At 43.4% G+C, this 22,382-nt stretch overlaps 1 protein-coding gene across 1 annotated transcript; it reads left to right on the plus strand.

Moving 5' to 3' along the window:
- The first annotated feature begins 349 nt into the window (after nucleotides 1-349).
- On the plus strand, nucleotides 350-20,618 carry golgb1 (golgin B1). Its single transcript, XM_085436292.1, has 20 exons — nucleotides 350-462; nucleotides 2,870-2,948; nucleotides 3,074-3,265; nucleotides 3,351-3,464; nucleotides 3,653-3,820; nucleotides 3,899-4,021; nucleotides 4,496-4,609; nucleotides 4,832-5,525; nucleotides 5,605-5,681; nucleotides 7,609-7,666; nucleotides 8,957-13,955; nucleotides 14,038-14,449; nucleotides 14,528-14,761; nucleotides 14,843-15,676; nucleotides 15,791-15,984; nucleotides 16,298-16,457; nucleotides 17,533-17,633; nucleotides 17,726-17,797; nucleotides 18,366-18,456; nucleotides 18,572-20,618. Exons 2-20 carry the CDS (start codon nucleotides 2,880-2,882, stop codon nucleotides 18,707-18,709), a joined length of 8,844 nt encoding a protein of 2,947 aa, XP_085292418.1. The 5' UTR covers nucleotides 350-462; nucleotides 2,870-2,879; the 3' UTR covers nucleotides 18,710-20,618.
- Nucleotides 20,619-22,382: the final 1,764 nt, after the last annotated feature.

The following is a 22,382-nucleotide window of genomic DNA, read 5'->3' on the forward strand; positions in this document are numbered from 1 at the left end:
AACTGCCACCGTGTAGTGTGCAAACAGGCTTGTCCACTTCACTGCATCCACCATCCACTGCACTGAGCGTCCAGCAAATGCCACAAACACTGTGGTGTAGTGTGCCAGCAGCAGAAGGCTCCTCCCCAACTGCTTGCAATGGTTGATGAGCAGGTGGACTCTTTGATCATGCCTTACCATTATTATAATTTGCTCTGTATTGCTCTACAAACAGATATGATTTTTTTAAATACCAGTCTTCGTTTTCTTAGTGTATATGTTTATGTAGATACTCCCCGACGAGCAGTAGGCGCTTGTAAATTTGCACACAGTCCCTTACACACGTAGCTCCCGGTCGTCCAATCAGAGCAGAGGAAGTTTTGTTTCCGGGAATGTTTGGTGATGTGGCTCTGCTCTGAAATCCATCCGAGGAAATATATCAAATAAAAACCAGACACATTTACCTGGAAAGCACTCGTACAGGTGAGTCAAAAGTGTTTTCTTTTAAAAGCCCACCCCTGACTGGGCTACATAACAGAGCTGTCATGCACAGAAGAGCGAAACTCTGCGAAGCCGCTTTAAAAGACGCTGTCCTTATTTACCTGTTATCAGCGTCGGCTAGCCGAGAGCTCCAGCTAACTTGTTACCGTATCGTGGAAACTACGGCTGCAATAAACGGATGTTTTCACAGAGCATCCTGTTCACGGCGCCGTCTCCTCATCTTCAGATGTATTTGCTGGTTTCTGAAAACATCAGCATCCAGCCGCTCGGAAAGTGTTCCCGTCCATTTTCGCGTTAGCTAGCTTATAATCTTTGCTGTTCTCAAAAAGAGTGACGCAGCCGCAGTGGAGCGTCCAGTAGGTTCGGAGAGATTCGGCTCTGTCCGCTCCAGCTCGGAGAACTTAGTAGGAATTTATGCTTCGGGGGGAAATATACACAGAAAAATACGTCGCAACCGCAAACTTCTGCGAAATCCAACGACCTAAACGACGACTTAACCTAGTTGTTGTTTTTCTTCTTTGGACCTCAATGGGGGGGCAGACCAACTTATACAGCGCACACCTCCCTAGAACTAAAACGAAACGACCCGTCGTCGTAGCCCGCATCTGCTGTGATTGGTCTGTTCAGTACCCTCCTAAGTACCCTCCTAAGCATTTCCGCAGTGGGAGAATAACAAACATCGCCTAGGAATAATAATTGAGATAATAGTATAAAGATAACGACTGACCAATCTCAGCAACTCCCTGGAGGGAAATTGCTAAAACTATCGGAATGGGCGTGAGGGGATCTACAAAGCCAAGTGGGAAAAACTTGAAAATTCCCAGCATTTTGCTTCTATAAAAAACAAAACAAATTACTGACTGGCACAGCATATAAAAACACTAGGGCACCACCATATTGTCATGAAAGCATACACTTTGATTTGTTGTATCTAATATGTTTGCTTATATTGGTTGACAACAAGATTTGTGTAGGAGCTATATATATTTAAAAAAAAAGTTACCCGTTTTGCTATGATACTAAGTGGTGTTAAGCTAAGCTAAAAACTGAAGAGATTTTTGGCTTTTTTTGTTTGTTTGTTTTTTGGCATACATCTTTGAAAAAGTTTGATAAATCTGACAAAACAACCTGTTTGCAGTTAGTGGCACTTTAATTGCTTTTGTAAAGCTTAAGAAAGACATTTGACCTGCTGTCAGAGCTGCAGATGATTAAACAAATTTGTCTACTTTGCTTCTGCAACAATGTGAATTTTCCTTCTCTGGGACTAATAAAGGCCATCTCATCTCAATATTTTTAAAATTTCCTGCTCGTTTTGGCTGAAGAACTCTCAGCCAAACCTCAGAACATTTTATACAATTAATGACAGCAGTGCCTTTGTGTGACGGGATAATTCATAACCTGCTACCTCCAAGTTTTGACCTTTACTCTCAAACACGCCTCTTTCCACTGCCTGCCTGTGCACACAAAGGAAAATCAATATGTTTGTATTCATGCCTTCACAGAAAGTGTTATAATTTCCACCACATTTGATGGGATACATAAATTTTACAGGAATAAATTATTTTTCCAACCTTTAATGTGATCACCTGTACAATTCAAATGAAAAACAAACAAATCTGTTATAGCACTTCCTCACTCTTCTTTACAAAAGCGCTCCAAAGGTGTCAGATTGTGAGGGCATCTCTTGTGGACAGCCCTCTTGAGGTCACCCCACAGATTTTCCTTTGGATTTAGGTCTGGGATCTAGCTGGACCATTTGAAAACTTCTATTTTCTTGTGATGAGCTCATTCTTTAGTTGACATGGATGTATAATTGTCTTCATGGTTGTGTTGAAAGTTAAAATCCCTTTATCTTCAGAATTCTAGCAGACACCTGAAGGTTTTAGGGCAAAAGTGACTGGTATTTTGAACTGTTCATAATTCCCTCCACACTGACTAAAGCCCCAGTTCCAGCTGCAGAAAAGCAACCCAAAGTATGATACTGCCTCCACCATGCTTCACCATGGGTATGGCATTCTGTTGGTGATACAAAGTGCTGGTTTTGCACCAAGTGTACCTTTTGGGTTGTGGTGTTGGGGTTAAACAGGCTCTTAAATTGAAGGGAAGTGTGGACAAAAGACTGAATGCTTTAACAAAATATTAGTGTGAGGGTGTGCACAGATATGCAACCAGTTTATTCTACATTTCATTTTTTTATGGTAGTCTCATATTTTTAACATCATAAAAACCTGGCATTTTGACAGGGGTGTGTACAGTTTTTATATCTGCTGCATATAAAATTTGTCACATATCAGTACGGGACATAATTTATGCATTAGAGGTTCATCTAGACTGAAACCCATGATTTCTTTTTCTTTCTTTTTATTTATTTATTTTTTTACTTTCACAGTGCCATCTTTATGTTAAGCCGTCTGGCCACAGTCCTCCAGGAGCTCTCTGGAGAGGAGGGCCAAGATGGAGAACAGCAGGTGAGAGAGCATCAGATAAATTTTAACAGCCAATAATGAAGAGATTTTGAGCCAGCAGTGTCCCTGGTATTTAAAGGTGTAAACCTTATGTTGAAGAATCAGAGCTTTAATTACTCCTTTTACAGGGCACGCTAGTGCCTCAGCTCCCTTCTGATGACGGTCAGGCTCCAATGGGGTCAGAGGTACCTGAGGAGGCCATGGAGAGGCTGGCCCACCTGGAACAACTGGTGGTCCAACTGAAGGAGCTCATCCGAGACAAAGATACCCAGCTCCTCCAAAAGGACACTGAGCTGACCAACAAAGATGCTCAGCTTAAGGTAAGTAAACCTTTGTGTGTTTGTGCTTGTGGGTGATCCTTCATACTTTGTCATATTTTGAGTGTTATTTTGCTTCACGTTACAGAACGAGAGAGAGGAAGCTGAGGCCCGTTTCACCAAACTCAAGCTGCAGGCCAAAGCCAAGATGGCGTCACTCACAAAACAGATAACTGAGCTAAAAGGACAAGAAGGCACAACAGTGAGTTTTAGTGCAGTTAAAAGTTGTGAAGCGAAGGCAGCTAACACCATTGGGTCTAATGCAAAAAAAAGGACATTAATTTATTTGTTGTTTGTGTAGACAAGGACACGCAGGTGGTTAACCACACACCAGCAGTAAAGCTCATGTCCTTTGATTTGATCTGACTTGAGCATCTGTTCTGTCTGCAGCAGAGTCCAGACAGCTCTTTCACTGGAGCCGGCGCTGCAGTCGAAGAGGAGCTCCAGGAGCTGAAGAAGAAGCTGAGCGAGGAGGAAGCCAGGAGCCGGGAGCTTGAAGAGCGACTTCTGGCTTCTGAGCAGCTGCTACAAGAGAAGGAGGCTGCCCATGCTGAACAGGTGATGCAGAATATCTGTGGATGTAGACCTTTAAAATTACTACTAGTGCTATCTCTGAATGGGTTCCTTTACTTTCAGCTGCAGAAACTGCAGGCGGTGGTCTGTGAGAAGGACGTGCGTTTCCAGGAACAGATTCAGAAACATGAAGAGGAGCTGCTGAAGGCAACAATGCAGTCTCAGGATGAGGGCAAGCTTCAGAAGGTAAAAGATTGTCAGTTTATTTCTCTAGCATAAGTAACAAATTAGGCTGTGGTTTCTTCATTACTAGCTGACTGATTCCACCTGTACTAGATGTACTGTTGTTTAACTTTGTATTAAGTGTTTAAAACGGTACAGAAACCCTGAAATATTGTATTTGTTCCATACAAATTGCAATACAAATAGTGGCTTATGTGAAATCTGACATAGCTGCTACTGTTTCTGAGGTCTAATTTAATTTTTGTAGCCCAAAATCATCCATGTGGCATAAGAATGATGCATCATTAAATGGTTTATCAGGGGAAAAGGGGGGACCTTTGCTCCTAAAAGTGTCAATGAACTACAATCAATCTTAGGGTCATAAACACACAAACAGTTTCAGTTTGTGAAGCAGTGAAAGTGCACCATAGTTTCCACCCTTCACATATACATTGACGGTGCGTTACACGCTGCCTGTTTTTATGGTGTTTTCCTCAGGCCCTGCATGCAGCTCAGCAGCGCTGTGAGGAGCTCGAAGAGGCCCTGATGTCTCGTGCAGGAGAGCTGGAAATGCTGCAGCAGGAAGTGAGCAGTGCTGATCAGCAGAAACAGGTACAGATCCTGTTTGATTAGATAGCTGATATGATTGTTTGCCTGCTTAAAGCTTGTTGGTTTTGACGCTGTTCTACATTATAGCAGTTATTTGCGCATGATAAAAAGATGATCAAACAAAGACACGCCCTACATTTTGATGACAAGTTGTTATTATTATACGTTGTTTCTCTGAGCTAGATAAAAAACACCCACTCATACAGTCTTTTTTGTTCTCCTCAGATCCTGACTGGTCAGTTCCGGCAGATGGAGCAGGAGCTGGCGGAGGCCGCCAAGCTGAGGGAGGAGGAGAAGCAGCAGTGGGCCGAACAGGCGAGCAGGGCTGATGCAGAACTCGCGGGTCTTCGAGCCAGCCTGGAGGCCCTGGAAAGAGAGAGAATGGAGGTGGTGAAGCAGGAGAGCGAGCTGGCCTCCGTGAGAGAAGCAGAGCGTGCGAGTCAGGAGGCGCTGGAGAAGGAGAAGATGGAAGTCGCCAGATTGCAGGCAGAGCTAACTGTGATGAAAGAAGCTGAGCTTGTAGCCACACAAACAAGTGAGAGAGACAGGGTGGAAATCGCTCGGCTTGAAGGGGAGCTTTCGTCAGTGACAGAGGCAGAGTCTGCAGCTGTCCACGCCAGGCAGGACGCCTCGGAGAGGGAGAAATCTGAAGTGGAAAAATTGGAGAAAGAACTTGCTTCCCTCAGGGAAGAGCAGGAAGATATGCAGAAGAAGGGCGAGCTCTTCACTGAAATCTGGAAGCTTCTACATTCTCTGGCTGAAGAAAATGTGACCGAGGAGATCCCTGTCCCCGTTGACCGGTCTCATCTCCTGGGCACCGTGCACTCCATCGAAGCACAAATGACGAGACTGAAAGACAAATGCAGTGCAAGTGAGGAACAATGTGCCCACCTCACTCACAGCATGGAAACTCTGCAGGGTATGAGTGCTTATCTTGACGTCTGTTTGTGGGATTCTGTGAATGAATCTTTTTACTAATACAAACATCTTATTTTCAGAACAACTTGAAAGAAAAACTACAGAACAGGAGGAGACCAACACTAAGATACAGCAGCTGGAGCAGCAAATTGTAACGGTGAGTACAAAAGTACAGAAGCAACTTTTAAACCTGCTGAAGTCTGACAGTTGTGGCCCTGCTTGACCCTGGCTCACTTAAACCTTTGTTTGTTATTCCCACTGTTGCCTAGTTCTTGTTCATATGGCATCATAATTGATCATTGGGATTCTCTATAATATTACAGGGGGTTGACCGCTACACTTATTTTATTTATGAAGTCATTCCTTTGCTCATACCTTTCTTAAAAAAGTTTAAGTTGTTGTGTTGTTTTTAGTTGTGCGTAGTGCCGACGTGGGACAGTTACCAATTTTGTTGTACTATTGTACTAGGTATGACTGTGCAATGACAATAAAGAGTTGTCTTATCTTATCTTATCTTACACCAGTAAGGTGAACGCAACAATACTTCTCATTATTAATTTCATCTTTATTATCTTGAGGCTCTCCACACCAGTCCCAGCTTTTCATGAGGGAAAATTAATTTCCCACCTGCACCTGCCTGACAGCATAAATGTCATTTAGATGAGTGTTTTTGTGAAGTGGTGCTTAACTGAAAATGGAACTCAGTAGTAGTAGTAATAGCTATAGGCTGTATTTAAAAGAACAATGTAGTCACAGTGTCACTCATCTGTGCGTGGACTTGGTTAGTATTTTGTCCTTTCCCATGTTGGGAGTTTTTTTGGAGCTAGGAGTGACCATAATAGTGGAGTGCTAAACTACCAGCTAATGCTAGCTAGCTTGGTTAGGCTGTATGGGTAAGCAATTGCAGTTACCTGTTACTCCAGAGATGCTACAGTGCTCGACGTGTCCTTTCTGAATGCATTGCAAACCGATCTCAGTATGCAAATAAATTGGTTGTGACCCACAGCCAGCAAAATGGCGCACACCCAGGAGGGAGGGACACAAGGGTGTTTTTCATTTTCAAAGGGCAAAACTTACAGCTACTACTCAGAAAGACTGGGTGGTATAAATGGTGTCCTAAAATAGAGGGCTTAAATCTTGCAAATACTTACCTGTTTGTTTAACACAGGATATAAGCAGCCTGGTTCACTAGAGATACACATCACAAAGCAGTCCCAAATAAGCTCTGTGATGACATGAAAGCTTTATCATCTCTACGGAGCTTCGGCCTGAGTTTCTTAGTGTCTTTGTCCTGCGGTTCTTTTATGGCATCTCTGTGTTTATTATTAGAAAAAGTGTGAGACTGGTAGCTGAGTATAAGTACTTCTGCAGATGTAGACGTGTCATTTGTATGTTTTGCCATCCGTCAACAAAGTCAACCTTTGTTTTGAGATCGGGACGGTCAAACTGGTTTTATCGGCTACTCCCAGTCCAGGTCACAGCTTCAGTCTGGACAGGTGATCTCTGTCAGACTCAGACAGGACAGCAGACAGACAATACTTCATGTCTGTGTTAGGAATATCGTCTAATCCCTCCTGGGCTGATCTGATGGTCAGACCGACTGACCCGACCGACATACAGCCTGCTGCTGATAGAGATTTAAACTAGACGAGCAGCCTTGGAGGGTTTCTGTATCAGTTTTTACTAATATTTTAATGTTTTATATGCTTTATATACTTTATTGGTCTGATTTCTATTTAGTTATATTGTTGAATGGTTTTAGCTTTGTTTAAGCACCTTTCACTTTTATTTTGAAAAGATTAAAAAAACATATGATCATCAAGTTCAAAGCACAACAAGAAGTCTTCTCCTGCATCCTTTCAAACTTAGTTTAAAGTCACAACACTGGTAAGAGTAGTGTAAACACAAAAAATGACATTTACCTGTGGACTGGGTGAATGTCAAAATCCTTATCCACTAGCTTTCTGCTTTTTGTGTAATGTGAAATGTCATTGTGGTTTCTTTGTTGAAGTCCTTTTTTTTGCACCGTTGTAGTTTGCAGGATGTCTTTAAACTTGTCGCTTTTTTTGTTGTTGTTCTTTTAGATGTCGGAGAGACAAGAAGCGGCTGAACCAACACACGATTCATCTGAAGCTGAAAAAGGTACGGTATGATTCCTAAAATAAATGCACTCATTATTTGGAGACAGAATCGAACAGGAAGTTAAAATCTGTATAAAATATTTCTTTGAGATTCCAGAGTTTAACAGAAGGCTTCCATATTTGTTTGTCTTTATGAGGGCAGTCCATTTAGGAATGAGAATGACATTCAGGTCCTAATTTAAACCATTAGATAAGGTTGAATTCTGTTGCTTTTAAAATCGTTTGACTAAATTAATTTTTCCTAATTTATTAAAAAAATATAATGAAGGTGAAATCAGAGTGGATTTTCTTTAGAGTGAAGGTGTCTCTACTTTTATTCTGTGAGTCATGTTTCACTGCAAGAGTCCCACTTACAGATAGAATAAATTAATAATAAAAATATCATCCCACATTCATAAATATACATCTATAAAACTACAGTAGAACTATAGAAATACATCACAGCATTTTATTATTCTGTATACTCATTGCTTTTAGACACAAATGATCTTTATCATTATTATTATTATTATTTATTTTTGTATGCTGATTATATACGTACAGTTTTTCTTCAATCACGGTGACATCCAACACATTTTGATCTCAGGAAGGCTGAGCATAAACCACCTGCTTTTCTTTAAATGTAAAGAAGTGCACTGTAAAATCCTTAATATTTACATTACAAAGTCTTTGAAAAGTTCATAAGAAAAATTTTATTAAAAAATCGTTTTATTTTAATCTACTCATATTTGGTAAGTGTTTATAATTTCAGCAGTGTGTGTTTTTCACATTCAGTCTGCCATTGTGACAAATAAAACCTGCTGTTGTAAATCAAAGAAAGGTGTCAGTGCTGATCTTCTGCTTGTCCACCCTACTTTGGTGTGACAGAGCAATAAGGAAGCTGTAAAACCGACAATAATTCAGACCTCAGGTTTAACTAAATTTAAAATTCCTGACAACCGTTCTCAGAACTCGATCCATTTTTAACAACTTTATCCATTTTCTGTAAGTTAAACACTTTGCACAGACATCCAGTGAACTTTCTGTTCCTTTGCCGCCAACTGTATGTTTCACACTCCTGGACCAGACAAGCTAAGATCATAAAAATGTTCTTTGGCTTTATTTGTCAGGTTATATATTCGTTTTCTGAATGCCAAATTATCTATGTGAACTTTGAACAATATCGTATTGCAGCAGCACACACCCTCTTTGGGTGTTTGTTTTTAGACTGCACTTGCATTTGTTTTTGATTTGGTACTGCTTATTTTAGATCATTCTTATCATTCGTTTCCTATTTAATTTTATCTCACAGCACACATACTGGCCCTGGAACAGCAGCTGCTGGAAAAAGACAACGAGCTGGTTGTTTTGCGAGAATCCCTCATACTTGCTAATAAGCAAAGCTTAAGTGAGCTTTCACCAAATGAAAACTGTGATCAGACCCCAGATCAGGTTGAGGATGCTGTTACGGCTCCCCTCGATAGCTCTGCAGCCCTTTCTGACTTCATGGCAGACACCCAAGAAGAAGAGAGCACTTTAGTTGCTGAGGACACCTCTGTTCTCTCCATTTCTGCTGAGAATCAGAGCAGTCCAGAGCTAATAGGAAACCAGTCAGATTCCCCAGAGGAATCCAAAGGCACCTCATCCGATGAAATGGTCGCCAGTAGTGATTCAGAGGTGGCTCACAGCAGCTGGACACTCCTGGAAGCTGTGAATCAAGATGGAGGTCAAGAATGGCCCTCCATCGTCCAGGACTTTGGTCAGTCGTGGGTGGCGACAGGCATGGAGCAAGAAACCACCACGGTTCAAGTCGAGTCCTCATCTGTCGTCATCAGAGAGACAGTTCAGGTTCATGTAAGTCAGCAGAGTTCTTCCTCCTTGTCCCATGAAGCCAGTGCTCACTCTGGCCAGGTCTTCGCTCAGGCCTTAGCTGAGGAGCTCCAAAAGAGGTACAGTGAACTTCTGGCTGAGCTGCAGAGGCTCAGAGAGACAGCTGCAGAGTCACAGGAGAAAATAAAGAGTCTGGAAGAGGAAACAGAATCCCTAAGTGCTGCTAAAGAAGAGGCTGAGTCCAAGGCTGCGAGTTTAGCAGAGGAGCTTGGTTCAGCCAGAGAGGAGCTAGATAAACATTCCCAGGAAAGCAGCTCTGTAGCGAAGAAGCAGAGCGTTGAATTTCAGCTTCTTGAAGAACAGATAGACATTTTAAACACTGAGAATAAAACCAAGGAAGACCGACTTCAGGCTTTGCAGACAGCTCTGGAAACGGCCCAACATGCTCTCTCTGAGCAGGAGGGTCAGGTTAGGATGCTCAGCACTCAGCTAGAGGAAAGAGAACTCCTCGCCTCTGAGCTGGAGAGGAGGCTTCAAGACATGGAAAGCAGCATGTTGGAATACTCCCAGACATCAGATCTCAACACTGAGTCTTTGTCAAAGAAGGACTCTGAGATTAGCGAGCTACAGCTTCGTCTCAATCAGAAAGAGCAGGAGATGCTGGAGCTCAATGACAGCATGTCTGCTAGACTCCTTCAAGCAGAAGAAGAGAAGTTCCAGATTGACAGCGAGATGAACAAACTGAAGGAGAAGATGGAAGAACTTCAGAAGGTTAAAGAGGAGGAGAAACAGCAAGAGACCACTGAAGACTCACCTGTCCTTGTAGATGATGAAGTTGCTTGCTTACGGCAGGAGAAAGAAGTCATGGAAAAGCAGCTGACAAACACAAAGAAGAAGCTGCAGGCAGCACTTGTGCAGAGAAAAGAGCTCATGAAGAAGGTTGCTGACTTTGAGGCAGAAGCGAAGAAATGGAGCGAGAGGGATGAGGCAGCAACGGGAGAAATTCCTGAAAAGTCAGAAGGACACAAGATTGAGGAGATGGAGGTAAAACTTGTGGAGCTCGAGCAAGCTTTAAGATCCAAAGAGGAGGCAGTTGAGAGTCTTGAGCAAAAAATAACAAAGCAGGACCAAGTTCTCGCTGAGACTCTGGCTTTGAATAGAAAGCTAAGTGAAGAAGCTGAGATTTCTCCTGAAACAACCGCATTACAATCTCAGGTGACGTATCTCGAAGCAGAGTGTGAAACGCTGCAGAAGAAGCTTCAAGAGGTGCAAGAGTCTCGCAAAGAAACTATCCGTAAGGCAAAGGAAAAAGACCGGCACCATCGCGAACAGCTCAAGCAGCAGAAAGAGGAATACAGTGGCCTTATGGAGCGTTTTGAGGTCCAGAGCAGTGAACAGGAAGTTCTTCTCACTAAACTGAGAGAACTAGAAGGAAAGGTGAGCGCTGAAAGAGAAGATCCGACTCCTCAAGAACCAAAACACAGGGTGGAAAACATGGAAAAGCCTTCAGGAAATGTTTGGGTCCAGGAGGACTGGGTTGATTTTGCTTCACCTGAGACTGAGTCATCACAACCGCAGTCCAGCGATCCATGTCAGCCTACGTCTGAGGTCCTCTCTGAACAAATGGAGGATTCTCTGAAAACTCTCAGAGAGGAGATCCAGACTCTACGGACAGCAGGTGAGGAACTCGAGAAGCAGCTGCAGGAAACCCAGGCCAGCCTGTTGCAGAAGGAGACTGAGTTATTGGAAGTGGGCAAAGAGCTGCAAGCACTCAGAGAAAAGGAAAGGCAGATTGATGCACTTTCTGCAGAAGTTGATGACCTCAGAGAGAAGTATCGCCAAGCCGAGTCTCACGCTGAAGCCCTAAAAGCAGAAATGGACGCTGCAGCCAAAGCAGCAGCAGCAGAGTCCTCGTCTTCAGTTGCAGCTCTTCAGGATGAAGTCGACAGCTTCAAGCAGTTTCTCGACAACAAGAATGTCGAGATAATGGAGCTCAGTCAGCAGCTGAGTGAGCAGAACATACTTATAAATTCTATGCAAGATACAGTGGCCCAGAAGGATCAGCTGATAGCTTCATTACAGGATGAGCTGAAGGCCGAAAAGGAAAAGTCACACAAGTTAGAGGTTGAGGTTCCACAGAAGCAAGAAGAGGACAAAGACAGCGAGGAGAAGATCCAGCAGCTTCAACGAAAGCTTCAGGCTGCTCTGATCTCTCGCAAAGAGGCTCTTAAAGAGAACAAAACCCAGAAGGAGCAGCTTGCTTCGACCGAGAAGGTTATAGCTGAGCTACAGCAGAAAATTGAATCTGCTGAAGATGAGCTGGAGAAGCTGAGAGCTGAAAGAGTTCGACTGATTGAAGAGGTTGACCGGACATTATTGGAGAACCAAAGTTTAGGATCCTCGTGCGAGAGCCTCAAGCTGGCAATGGAAGGTGTACTCAATGAGAAAGATGCCTGCAAGAGAGAAGTGGAGCTGGCAAAAGAAGAAGCGGCCAGAACATGCAGAGGATGGGAGGAAAAGGTTCAGACCATGAAGGATGAGTACGAGACACTTCTCAAATCTTATGAAAATGTGAGCGATGAGGCGGAGAGAGTGAGACGAGTCCTGGAAGCTGCGAGGCAGGAGAGACAGGAGCTGGCGGCAAAAGTCAGGACTCGTGAGACGGCAAGGCAGGAAGCTGAAAGACAAGTGGAGGAAGCGCAGAAGGAGGTCAGTGCAGTGAAGGATAAAATGAGAAAGTTTGCCAAAACAAAGCAGCAGAAAATTTTAGAGTTGGAGGAAGAGAACGAGCGGCTCAGAGAGATCCAAGAAAAGCCGTCAATAAAACAAGAAGACAGAGCTCCTGGGGATGAACTTGAGCAGCTTCAAGAGGAGCTGAGAGCTTTGAAAGCTGAGCTACATGCTACAGTGGCAGAAAGAGACTCTTTAGGGCAGCGGATTGAAGGTCTGAGGGAAGAACTTGCCCAAATGAGAGAAAAGGAAGAGGTTGTCACTGCCCAGAAATCAGATGCAAGTACGATGACAACAGAGCCTGCTGAGATTCAGAATGAGGACAAAGAAAAACCAGTAACGCCAGAAGAAATTCAAGATGACCAAATAGTGGCAGCAACTGCAAAAGAAACCCATTCGCAACCTGCCGAAGAAAATGAAAAAGCAGAAATGAGTGAAAAAGCTCAGATGCTACTGGAAAATAAAATGAGGGAGGTCGAGGCTGCTTTCACCACTGAGCGGGAACAATGGCAGGAGCGAGAAGCTGAGCTCAAAGCTGAACTGGCCTCTCTCGAGCGACATCTCCAGGAGAGTAAGGAGAAGGAGAGCCTCTCAGTCTCCTTAGAGAAGTGCCTTGAAGAGAGCAAAGAAAGAGAAAAGAGTCTGATTGAAGAGGCTTCAAAGAGGGAAACCCAGTTCAAAGAACTCCTCAGAAGTCTTGAAGCCGAAAAAGATAATCTGGAGGAGCGTCTGATGAACCAGCTGGCTCAGCTCAATGGAAGCATCGCTGGCTACCAGCAGGAGGCAGCTGAGAACCGGGAGCACCTCACCGAGCTGCAGCGGGAGCTCGAAAGGTTAGAGAGGGAAAGAGCCGAACTCGAAGCTGAGGCTCGGAGCGAGAAAGACCGAGCTGCCAGGCTGGAAGAGGACATGAGGCAGGCCCAGCGGGAAAGAGCTGAGGCCGAAGCAGAGTCTGGTAAGCAGAGGGAGCTGGAGCAACAGCTGAGGTCTGCTCAGAGGGTCAAAGAAGGCAGCCAGAGCAGAGCACGACAGCTGGAAGAACTGCTGAGGGAGAAACAGCTGGAAGTCCGTCAACTGCAGAAAGACTGCATCCAGTACCAGGAGAGGATCAGCGAATTGGGAAGAGAAGCAAAGGCGCTGCAGATAGGTCACAGTGAGCTCTGCAACAAACTGGAAAAGTCCCAGCTGGAGGCCTCCAAAACTCTAGAGAACCTGAAAAGAACTGAAGCAGAGGTTGCTAGTAATAAATCCCAACTAGATGAGGCCCAGAAACAGGCGAGCGAGGCATTAGCTGCCAAAAAGACCATTGAACAGAGCATCCAGCAGAGAGAGGCTGCTCTAAAAGCTGAAGCAGAGGAAACCCTGGACTCTGTGAGATTCAGGCTGGGGGCTGAGCTGAAGGAGATGGAGCTGAGACTGGAGGAGGCTTATAGAGAAAGGGAGAAGGAGGAGGAAGCTACTCTGGAGGCCAGAGAGATAGCAGAAGACCTTGAGAGAAGAGCCCAGGAGACGCAGGCTCGTCTGGATGAGTCTCTGGCCAGGTTAGCTGCCTTCTCACGCTGCATGTCCTCCCTGCAAGATGACCGGGACCGAGTTGTGGACGAGGCCCGGCAGTGGGAGAGTCGCTTTAATGGTGCCCTGCAGGCTAAGGAGGCTGAAGTTCGAGAGGCTGAAACACGTGCCAAAGGCCTCACGGAACAGCTTCAGAAGGAAACAGCACTGAAAGAGGAACTGCAAGTCACAGTTGAAAGGTAAGAATGTTCCCTTTGAATTTGTCTGTTTTACTGAGTTTTTACATTTTAGCCTATAATCCAGTTTGTTGGTCCTTTTCAGGTTAGAGAAAGCAGACAAGGATTGGCAGCTAAGATTGGAAGAAAAGGGGAAGAAAATCACAGAGACCCAAACTGCTCTGGAGGAGGAGAAGAAGAAGCTTCAGCAAACCGCAGCTGAATTGGAGTCTGCACAAAGTGAAGCTCACACCTTGAAAAATGAAATGGAGAGTCTTCATCAGAGACATCAGGCTCTGGAGGAGGCCGTGGGTAGGCTCCAGGGCGATGTCGAACAGGCCAGGTTGGAGCTACAGGAGAGGGAAGCAGAGGAGAGACGACTTTGTCTGAATGTGGAGCAGTTGGAGACGGACCTGCGATCCTCCAAAGCGCTGACAGAGACCTTACAGGCTGAGTTAAATGAGAAGGAAAGGAGAGAAGTGGAAATGCTTGGAGAGCAGGAGCAGGCTGTTGCTCAGGTATACATGGACTTTAATTTACTGAAAAATTCAGAGAGAAATGTTGGAGATTCCTAACGTGTGTCATCTATTTCTAAGGCTGCAGACGAGGCAAGGAAAGAGGCCGACAGCAGGGCACGAGAAGCTGAGGAGGAGCTCGAGCAGAGAAGAGGAGAAGTGCGTGATCTGGAGGAAAAGCTGCGAAAAGCTGAGGAAGAGAGCAACAACAGAAAAGCCAGGCTGGACTCTTTCACAAAGGCAATGGGCTCCCTGCAGGACGACAGAGACAGAGTCCTCAACATGTACAAGCAGCTGGAAGAGAAACACTTACAGGTAATGTGTAAAAACAGTACAGACTCTAAGATGTACAGAGCTTGTTTTAGCATGCATTATAATATCTTTATTTTGTTCCAGGTGATGATGGAGAAGGATGGTTTAATCCAAGAGGCGGCAGGAGAGAATAACAGCCTTAAGGAGGAGCTGCGCTCTCTGCTGGTCCAGAGAGACGACTTGTATGCTGAAAGGGCCCAGCTGTCTGCTCAGCTTTATGGATATCGAGATGAACTTAAACAGGTTTTAAGCATGAAGGACTCCCAACACAAACAGCTTTTGGCAGCCCAGAGGCAGCATATTGTATCTTTAGAAAAGGAACGAGAGGAGTTGGAAAGTCAGTTAAAGAGCCTCAGCACAGTCAAAGAGACCGAAGTGGTGCACAAGGTCGAGAGCGAGACTCTTAGTCAGGCAGCTGAGAGGAGGCCTGCATCACAGGTGATGGATGCACCTGGTGCAGAAGTTGAGAAGCTTAGGGAGCAGCTGCAGGCAGCAAGAGAGCAGGGGGCGGCTTTGGAAGAGACTTTACATAGAGAGAGGAAAGAGCACGAGAGCAAGAGCAAAGAGCTAGCAGAGCTGCGATGGGAGGGAGGGGTGATGCGGACAGAGTCAGAGAGCGCTCAGGAGAGGGTGGCGGAGCTGGCCCGAGACCTGCTGGCTGTTGAACAGAAGCTGCTGGAGGAGAAAGAGGTGACAGAGAAGCTGAGACAGGAGAATCAGTCGTTCTCTAAAGCCATGGCTTCCCTCCAGGACAGCAGGGACGAGGCAGTGAACAAGGTCCAAGAACTGAGCCACAAACTGGAGGAGATGAGCAAGGCAGGGGGCCACACAGCACACAGCGGCTCTGCAGGCTCCACTGGAGAAGTGTGGGGACTGAAGAACGCACTACAGGCCCTGCAGAATGACAGGGAGAGGCTGGTGAGTAACCCCAAGTATGACAGATATTAATAGGGCATGCTTGAGTTTATATTCTGGTGACATTTTACAGAATTTCAACATATTTTTCATAGATTTTCTTTTCTTTATGTGCAGCTGGAGCAGCTTAAAGCCCAGGAGTCTGAGCTGAAGAAGCAGAAGTCAGAGCTGGCTCGGCTGGGAGCAGGAGAGCTGATTAAAGTCAGCCAGGAGCTGCTTGAGGAGAAGCAGAAGAGCGAAGACATGCTGGGTGTCATAACGCAGCTGGAGAACATGGTGGAAATGGGCAAGCAGGAAATAGAAACACTCAGGTGACACGACAAAGCCGGAATAGCATTTATTCAGATTTTTGTTGATTTTAAAGAAAAGGAGACTTAATTCAACTGTAGTGTATATAGTTTATGCCTCTGTGCTTATATGCTCTTTAAAGCAGGTTTTGTAAACATCATTTGTAGCTTTACAATAATACAATTATTAACCAATCAGTAACCACTGCTATCATTTCACTGTTTAATTAAAGTTCAAACTAAAGTTGAATTAGCTGCCAGTTTCCCATTTATTAACAATGGTTATTATAAAGTGCTCCCCAGAAAGGCACCAATTGATTTTGATTGACTTTTTCAGGCTTGAACGCAGTGATTTGATGGCTCAAGCGGAGCAGCTGAAGCAGCAGACTCTCGCCACGCTGTCAGAGAGGGACCAACAACTGAAGCAGCTCACCGCCATGCTGGAAGAGACCCGGGTGCATAAACCCAAACTCCAGCAGGAGCACTATCAGAGAGAGGTAAGCGCCTAGACATTTGCTTTTGACTCAAAAGGGAAAGCTATAGATTCCCGTGGGATTGTTAAAATATAAAGTGTTTGACTTGTTGCCTTTTAAATTTACACCTAGATCTGCTCATGAGGCCTTGTTATTAGTGTTTCAGCTCAGGCTGTTTTATCTTTGCCACAAATTCCCAGAAGTTGTCTTCTTGAATCATTCGTGTGGCACTTTAGTTATTTAAAAAATGATTTATAAGTTAATTTCCCTCCATGCTTCTTTACTATAAACACAGACTGTACGTAACAGCTGGCTGTAATTTCTGTGTCTGAAAAGTGAAGCCAGTTTCAAATTACCTGCTTTCTTTCTAATGATCAGCGGGAGGCGACTCCACAGGTTACAGAAAGTCAGCTTGTGTAGATATAAAATATTTTTAATAATAATATTATAAAAGGCAAATATATGTTTGGATTTGTAAAAAAACTGACCACTACAAATATAAAACAAATAAGCGTATAAAAAAACACGACCGCAAAGGAATTAACACAAAATGCACAAACATGTGACGGCAACAATATCGGCCACTTACAAAGGTAACACTCTCACCTCTGCAAAGATTGCCCATAGAAGTCTGAATCGGGCATGTGAGAAAATCACGTTATTGCTCACTTAATTATCTTGCCTGTGTTTTTTTTTTTCTTAACTCTTGCTGACAGGTTTATGGCCCCAGTATCAAATTTTAAGACAACAGTGCGCTTCTTTTGTAAATGATGGTCCTCATTAAAGTCAGAAAGGAGGATAAAACAAGATCGACATGTCAGACAAATATGTGACGTCATGAATATAAACTGTGGAAACGCCAAACCACAGAATAGAGATGTTAGACTTCATGTAAAAGTCAAGGTCAGGTTTATTTGTATAACACATTTCAAACAACAGAGCTGACCAAAGTGCTGTACATTAAAAGTGTGTAGCACCAAAAGGAAAAAAGAAACAACAAATTAAATAGAAACTGACAATAAAATGAAGTCATCTATCAGGATGTCACACTGGAGCCAAATGCCAAGGGGAATAAATGTAGATTCGTTGTCTTCTGCAGGGCGCAGAGGTGCTCTCTAGCGCTCCCGGCGCCCCTCAGGAGCGCAGCAGCCTAATCGAGAGCCACACCTACATGGCTGAGGTCAAAGAGCTACAGCGGAGGTACTGTGAGATCCAAACCTTTAGAAACGTGTGAATATGGCAGGCTGGGAAGCATGAACACTGATTTTTAATTTCTGATTTTTTAAAATCAGACTGGATGAAGAGACGCAGCAGAGGATGGCTGTCGAGGAACAGCTGATGGCCACGCAAGACCGACTCAAACGGTATGAACTTCAGTAGGAGATAATCTCATACTGGAAGTTGAAGGTGCTATAAGAACATTATGTTATATTTATACTAGATGATATGAGGATGGACCAGTTCCCTGCAGCTCTGCGGTGCTTACTGGTGTCTCTTAGCAACTCTTGTCTTTAAGTTTCCTGTTTTGGTTTGGTGTAATCGCAGGCAAGGACGGGTAAACTTACCAGCCAGCTTGTAAATATGTGGGGGCACATAGATGCTAAAGAGGGTGTCTAAATAGGCTTATTAGAAGAAGAAGGTTAACTGGTCGAGGTCATTATCAGGGATGAAGTGATTTAATTTTGGAGTCAACCCAGTGTTGATATCAAGGGAAGGATCAGGAGAGTCTTACTTATTCGCTTAGGTCAGTCCAGGTGGTTATACTCCATGTTGCCTCAGTTACATGTTTTTAATTGTGTGACGCCGTTATTAAGAATCAGCAAGCAATCAGCAAACAAGGCACGTTTGCATCTGAATCTCTCCTTTTTTAGCTGCGATAAATTTGCTCCATCGACAGCGATGACAGCTAACTTCTGTTTTTATTATTATTAGCCACGGCCAGGCTAAATGGCACTCTGCACTGGACGGGGATTCCTCGGAGACTGCCGTTTTTATCGAGCCGCCGGAAGGAGCTGTCACTCGAGTAAGGCGCCGCTAATGTTGTCCCGCACCTCATCTGTCACCCTAATAACCGTAATAATAAAGACTTACGAGCTCAATGTTTCCCTTCACCTTGTCTCTCTCCTCTGCTCTCGCAGACCCGGAGAGGCGGTCCCGGTTTGATGCGGATGCTCCGAGTGGCCTTCTGCTCCCGTCAGCGCACGCCTCTGCTGCTCAGCCTCTACCTGCTCACTGTGCACGTCCTGCTGCTGCTGTGTCTGGGTGGATACCTCTGAAACCAGCTCCCTTTATAATAAACCTGACAGATAAGACGTGGGGAGAAACTGTAATGTGACCCAAACCATCGCTATGATTTATATTGTTACAGGAATTAATGAATTAAAGAAGGGCACAAACAAACAAACGTTGCACTTTACAGAAGTTTACCTTTTAGCCAAAGCATTTAGATTCATAAAGGGAGCGGATACCTTCGATTATAACTATTTGGTCCTAGTACATTGAGTGTGAATGGTGTCTTTTGAGCACCGAAGCAGAGGAGAAATAAAGGGACCACAGCACATAAAGAGTTTTAGGGGAAGAGTAGATCCAGAGTTGTTTTAGGAGACCGTGTTCGTCTTGTGCCTTTACATGTGGATAAGCTGTGTGTAAAAGAGAATGCAGTCTGTGAGTATAACCTGAAAGGGTCACTTTAAGTTTAACATTTTGGAAAGTGTGCTTTTTAGCTTTCTGGAAGAGTGTAGAGGCTCTGAAATGACTCAAATCTAATCCCAGAGTTAGTGACTGATGCCAAAGTCCTTCTAGACGAAAGCTATGTTGAAACACATCTGGGCACTTATCTGAGCATTATCGAAAGCATTATTGAGGGGCATGTCTGTCTGATCATTTATAGCATCTGTATGCAATCTAAAATAAGGCTAACTTATAGAAAAGGTGAAATGGTTGTGGAACTTTCCTATCAGCTGATTAAAACCCCTCATATATATCTAAATCTCTGTATGTAAGTAGTAAAAACCCCACAGTGTAATGACAGCTCTCTGTTTTGTAAGCTCTGAGCTGTTAATAGCCAACCAGAGAGAAAGAAAGCTGTGACCAAGAACCAGATGTTTTTATTGATCAGATGAACCACATGTAACCTGTTAATTGCTAACTGCCTGCAGCGTAAACGCAGGGATTTTGTGGAGCTAACTCCACCAGAAAGCGTTAAGCCTCTTTCTCCAAATGCCGGCTCTTCTTTTACGATGGCTTGAGGTTCAGGGCGTGCTCTTCTAGTCCAGTCTCTTCCTTATCTGTTCGTTTCATGCACAAAAATGGAGCGCAGTGCAATTTGAGTTACTTACACATTCCTGTATTATGCTGTCCTTTCTTTCCTTTTTTCCTAAATGGGACATTATATTAATATTTGTACATATGAACATGCGTCGTGTGGGGTTTTCCTCTTACATGTCCAGTATGATTCCCACTCCATGCTTCTGCTGCAGATTTAGATTGTTCACAGTTTGCTCTGTACTTTTGATGGCAGATGAAGATGAAGTTGCCTTCAGGTGCAATGTTACCACAGTGAGGAAGACTGCTGTGATTTCTAATGATATCCGTCCCATTATATTATGGACTTAACCGGATGTAGCATAACTTATATCGGAACCCTCACCCTCCTCACCCTCCTCACCCTCTGTTTAATCATTGTGTTGGTGAAACTCTTTACATTGCTTCACACCTTAAACACACACCTGCATTTGTAAATAACTGTTGAAAGGGCTGTGTAGGATAATAAAGTGTCATTAAAGTGTTGGTGGCTTAGAATCAGGTCTCTTCAAGAATGGATCCATTTTCCTGTTAGACAGTGGGCGGTTTTTAATTTACCCTGGTTTACCCTTTATTTGGGCTTTGTTAGTTTTAAATCACTTTCTTTACTTTTACATTCATAAAATGATTCTAAATAATTTGGTTATTATATTGGAAAGCCTGTTTACTCGACCATTATCATCTTCTTCTTCTGAGAGATCAAATGAAGCTCAGGTCCAGGCCAGCTGAGAGAAATGGTGGCACACTGTAACTTTTTGAAATGCCCACATAATCTATAAAACACTAAAACTACTTTTCTTTATGGGAGGAGGATCTGTATACACTCACTGTTACTGCTGACACAACAATCACAGCTTTTAATAAAGATATTTTTAAATGTAAGTGACGTCTGGGTGAAAGTTTTTTGCCTCTAGCATTTTTTTTTCTTGTAATAAGTCAGGGACTAAAAGACAAAATAAACAATAACCTGTTTCTGGTACTTAGAAATGATGCACATAGTTTATTTAATCAGTAATTTTAAGCAAAATCTGCTTCTCTTGTAGGTCTACAGATGCTTTTGTGGATCTAACAGAATAAAGACCCAATATTTCACAGTGCTTCTTTTTTTGGACATTTTCAGACATCTGAATATTGGAGCTTTAAATAATGCATGTTTTATTAAAGTTGAATTGTAAGGTGAATATATGTGTCAAAATGACCAATTAAATGGAAAAATGAGCTAAAGAAGTTAGAAATTAAATGATGAAACAAAACATTCTTTAAACAGGTGAATATAATGAAGACTTTAATATTTTAAAAGTAAGTAAAACACTAAAAGTAATACAATTATCCATTTAAATATGAAAAATGCTCAAACTTCAATTAAACAATATATAAGGTAAAATGTGGACACTTTATTAGGCACACCTTGTTGGTACCAGTTTGGAAACTGTTTTGTTTTCAGAGCTGACCTAATTATTAATTTCACAGATTAAACAAAGTGCTGAAAACATTTCTCAAAGATTTTGGTCCACATAAACATGACTGACACAGTTTCTGCAGAATTGTCCGCTGTACATCCATTATAGACATCCCAAAGTTTCTCTTGTTTCGAGATCTGGTGACTGGAGACCATTTGAGTAGCCGGAATTCCCTGTCAGTGTTCAAAAACAAAGTGTGAGATGATTTGAGCTTTGTGACAATGTGTAAACATGTTGAACCCCAGTCCTCAAGGGCCAGCATCCTGTTTGTTTTTGAGATATCCCTGCTCTACCTGCTGCCGATTACCTGGATCAGGTGTGCTTTGCCAATAAGAAGCTACAAGGGCAGGTTAGTTGGAAAACAAGCAGGACAGCGACCATTGAGGCCTGTAATTCGACACCTGTGAGCTAAGATGAGCTTGAATGATGGTGGCATACCTCCTGTTACACTGACTCACTGCACCATCTTGTGGTTCTCGGTGGTATTACACGAGAATACAGCCCAGTCTTAATGCGCCGTTCACGCTCACATCTGCACAATGACACTTAGAAATCTTGCAAATAAGGTCACAGCTTTTGTTTCTTGACATTGTTTTTGTAGATTTAGTTTATTTTAGGTGTTTGACTCACTTTAAAACTGGTTTTATTACTTTTACTATGTAGGAGCGTTTTCGTTTGCTGACGTTATATAGGGAGGTGCACCAGGATGCATTGCTTGCTTTTTGGTAACGGGATTGATTATTTTTCCCGAATACTTTAGGACCTACCCTCCCATTTCGCACCAGTGGCCCTCTGAGATTGGTTTTGACAAGCAGAAACTGCAAACGCTTTTAACCAACCCCATTTTTATTATTGAGGCATAGACAGACTCCAAAAGTGAGTGCTCATTATCATTTTTCCCAGCTGTTTTAAGTTGTGTAAGCCCCCAAATGTTGCAACTGCACCACAGCAGCTGGTCTGTAATCAGTCTACTTAAATCGGTCTTAAACTGCTTTAGCTTGGAAAACATAAGAGGAGATTTTTATGACCTGAAACTGTTTAAGAACGCATGTCTGGTGGACTTTCTTTGATTTCGGACGGTACTTGAATGCAGCACTTCACTATCTATATATATTTTTAAATCCCTACAATTAATTTAAACGCTTATATATGAAAAATAAAAGAAAACGGCCACGCTGCTGTCAGG

This window comes from Copadichromis virginalis, linkage group LG17 (genome assembly GCF_057382275.1).
Source record: "Copadichromis virginalis isolate Kocher_CV1m ecotype Utaka linkage group LG17, C_Virginalis_male_GT1.1, whole genome shotgun sequence".
NCBI classification, from domain to species: Eukaryota; Metazoa; Chordata; class Actinopteri; order Cichliformes; family Cichlidae; genus Copadichromis; species Copadichromis virginalis.

What these genes read in the sequence shown, in the direction of transcription:
- golgb1 (XM_085436292.1), top strand. Translation starts at nt 2,880, where the DNA reads ATGTTAAGCCGTCTGGCCACAGTCCTCCAGGAGCTCTCTGGAGAGGAG. An exon ending in AAGGACAAGAAGGCACAACA is followed by an intron (nt 3,465 to 3,652) that starts GTGAGTTTTAGT and finishes TTCTGTCTGCAG; the next exon opens with CAGAGTCCAGACAGCTCTTT. An exon ending in CGGAAGGAGCTGTCACTCGA is followed by an intron (nt 18,457 to 18,571) that starts GTAAGGCGCCGC and finishes CTGCTCTCGCAG; the next exon opens with ACCCGGAGAGGCGGTCCCGG.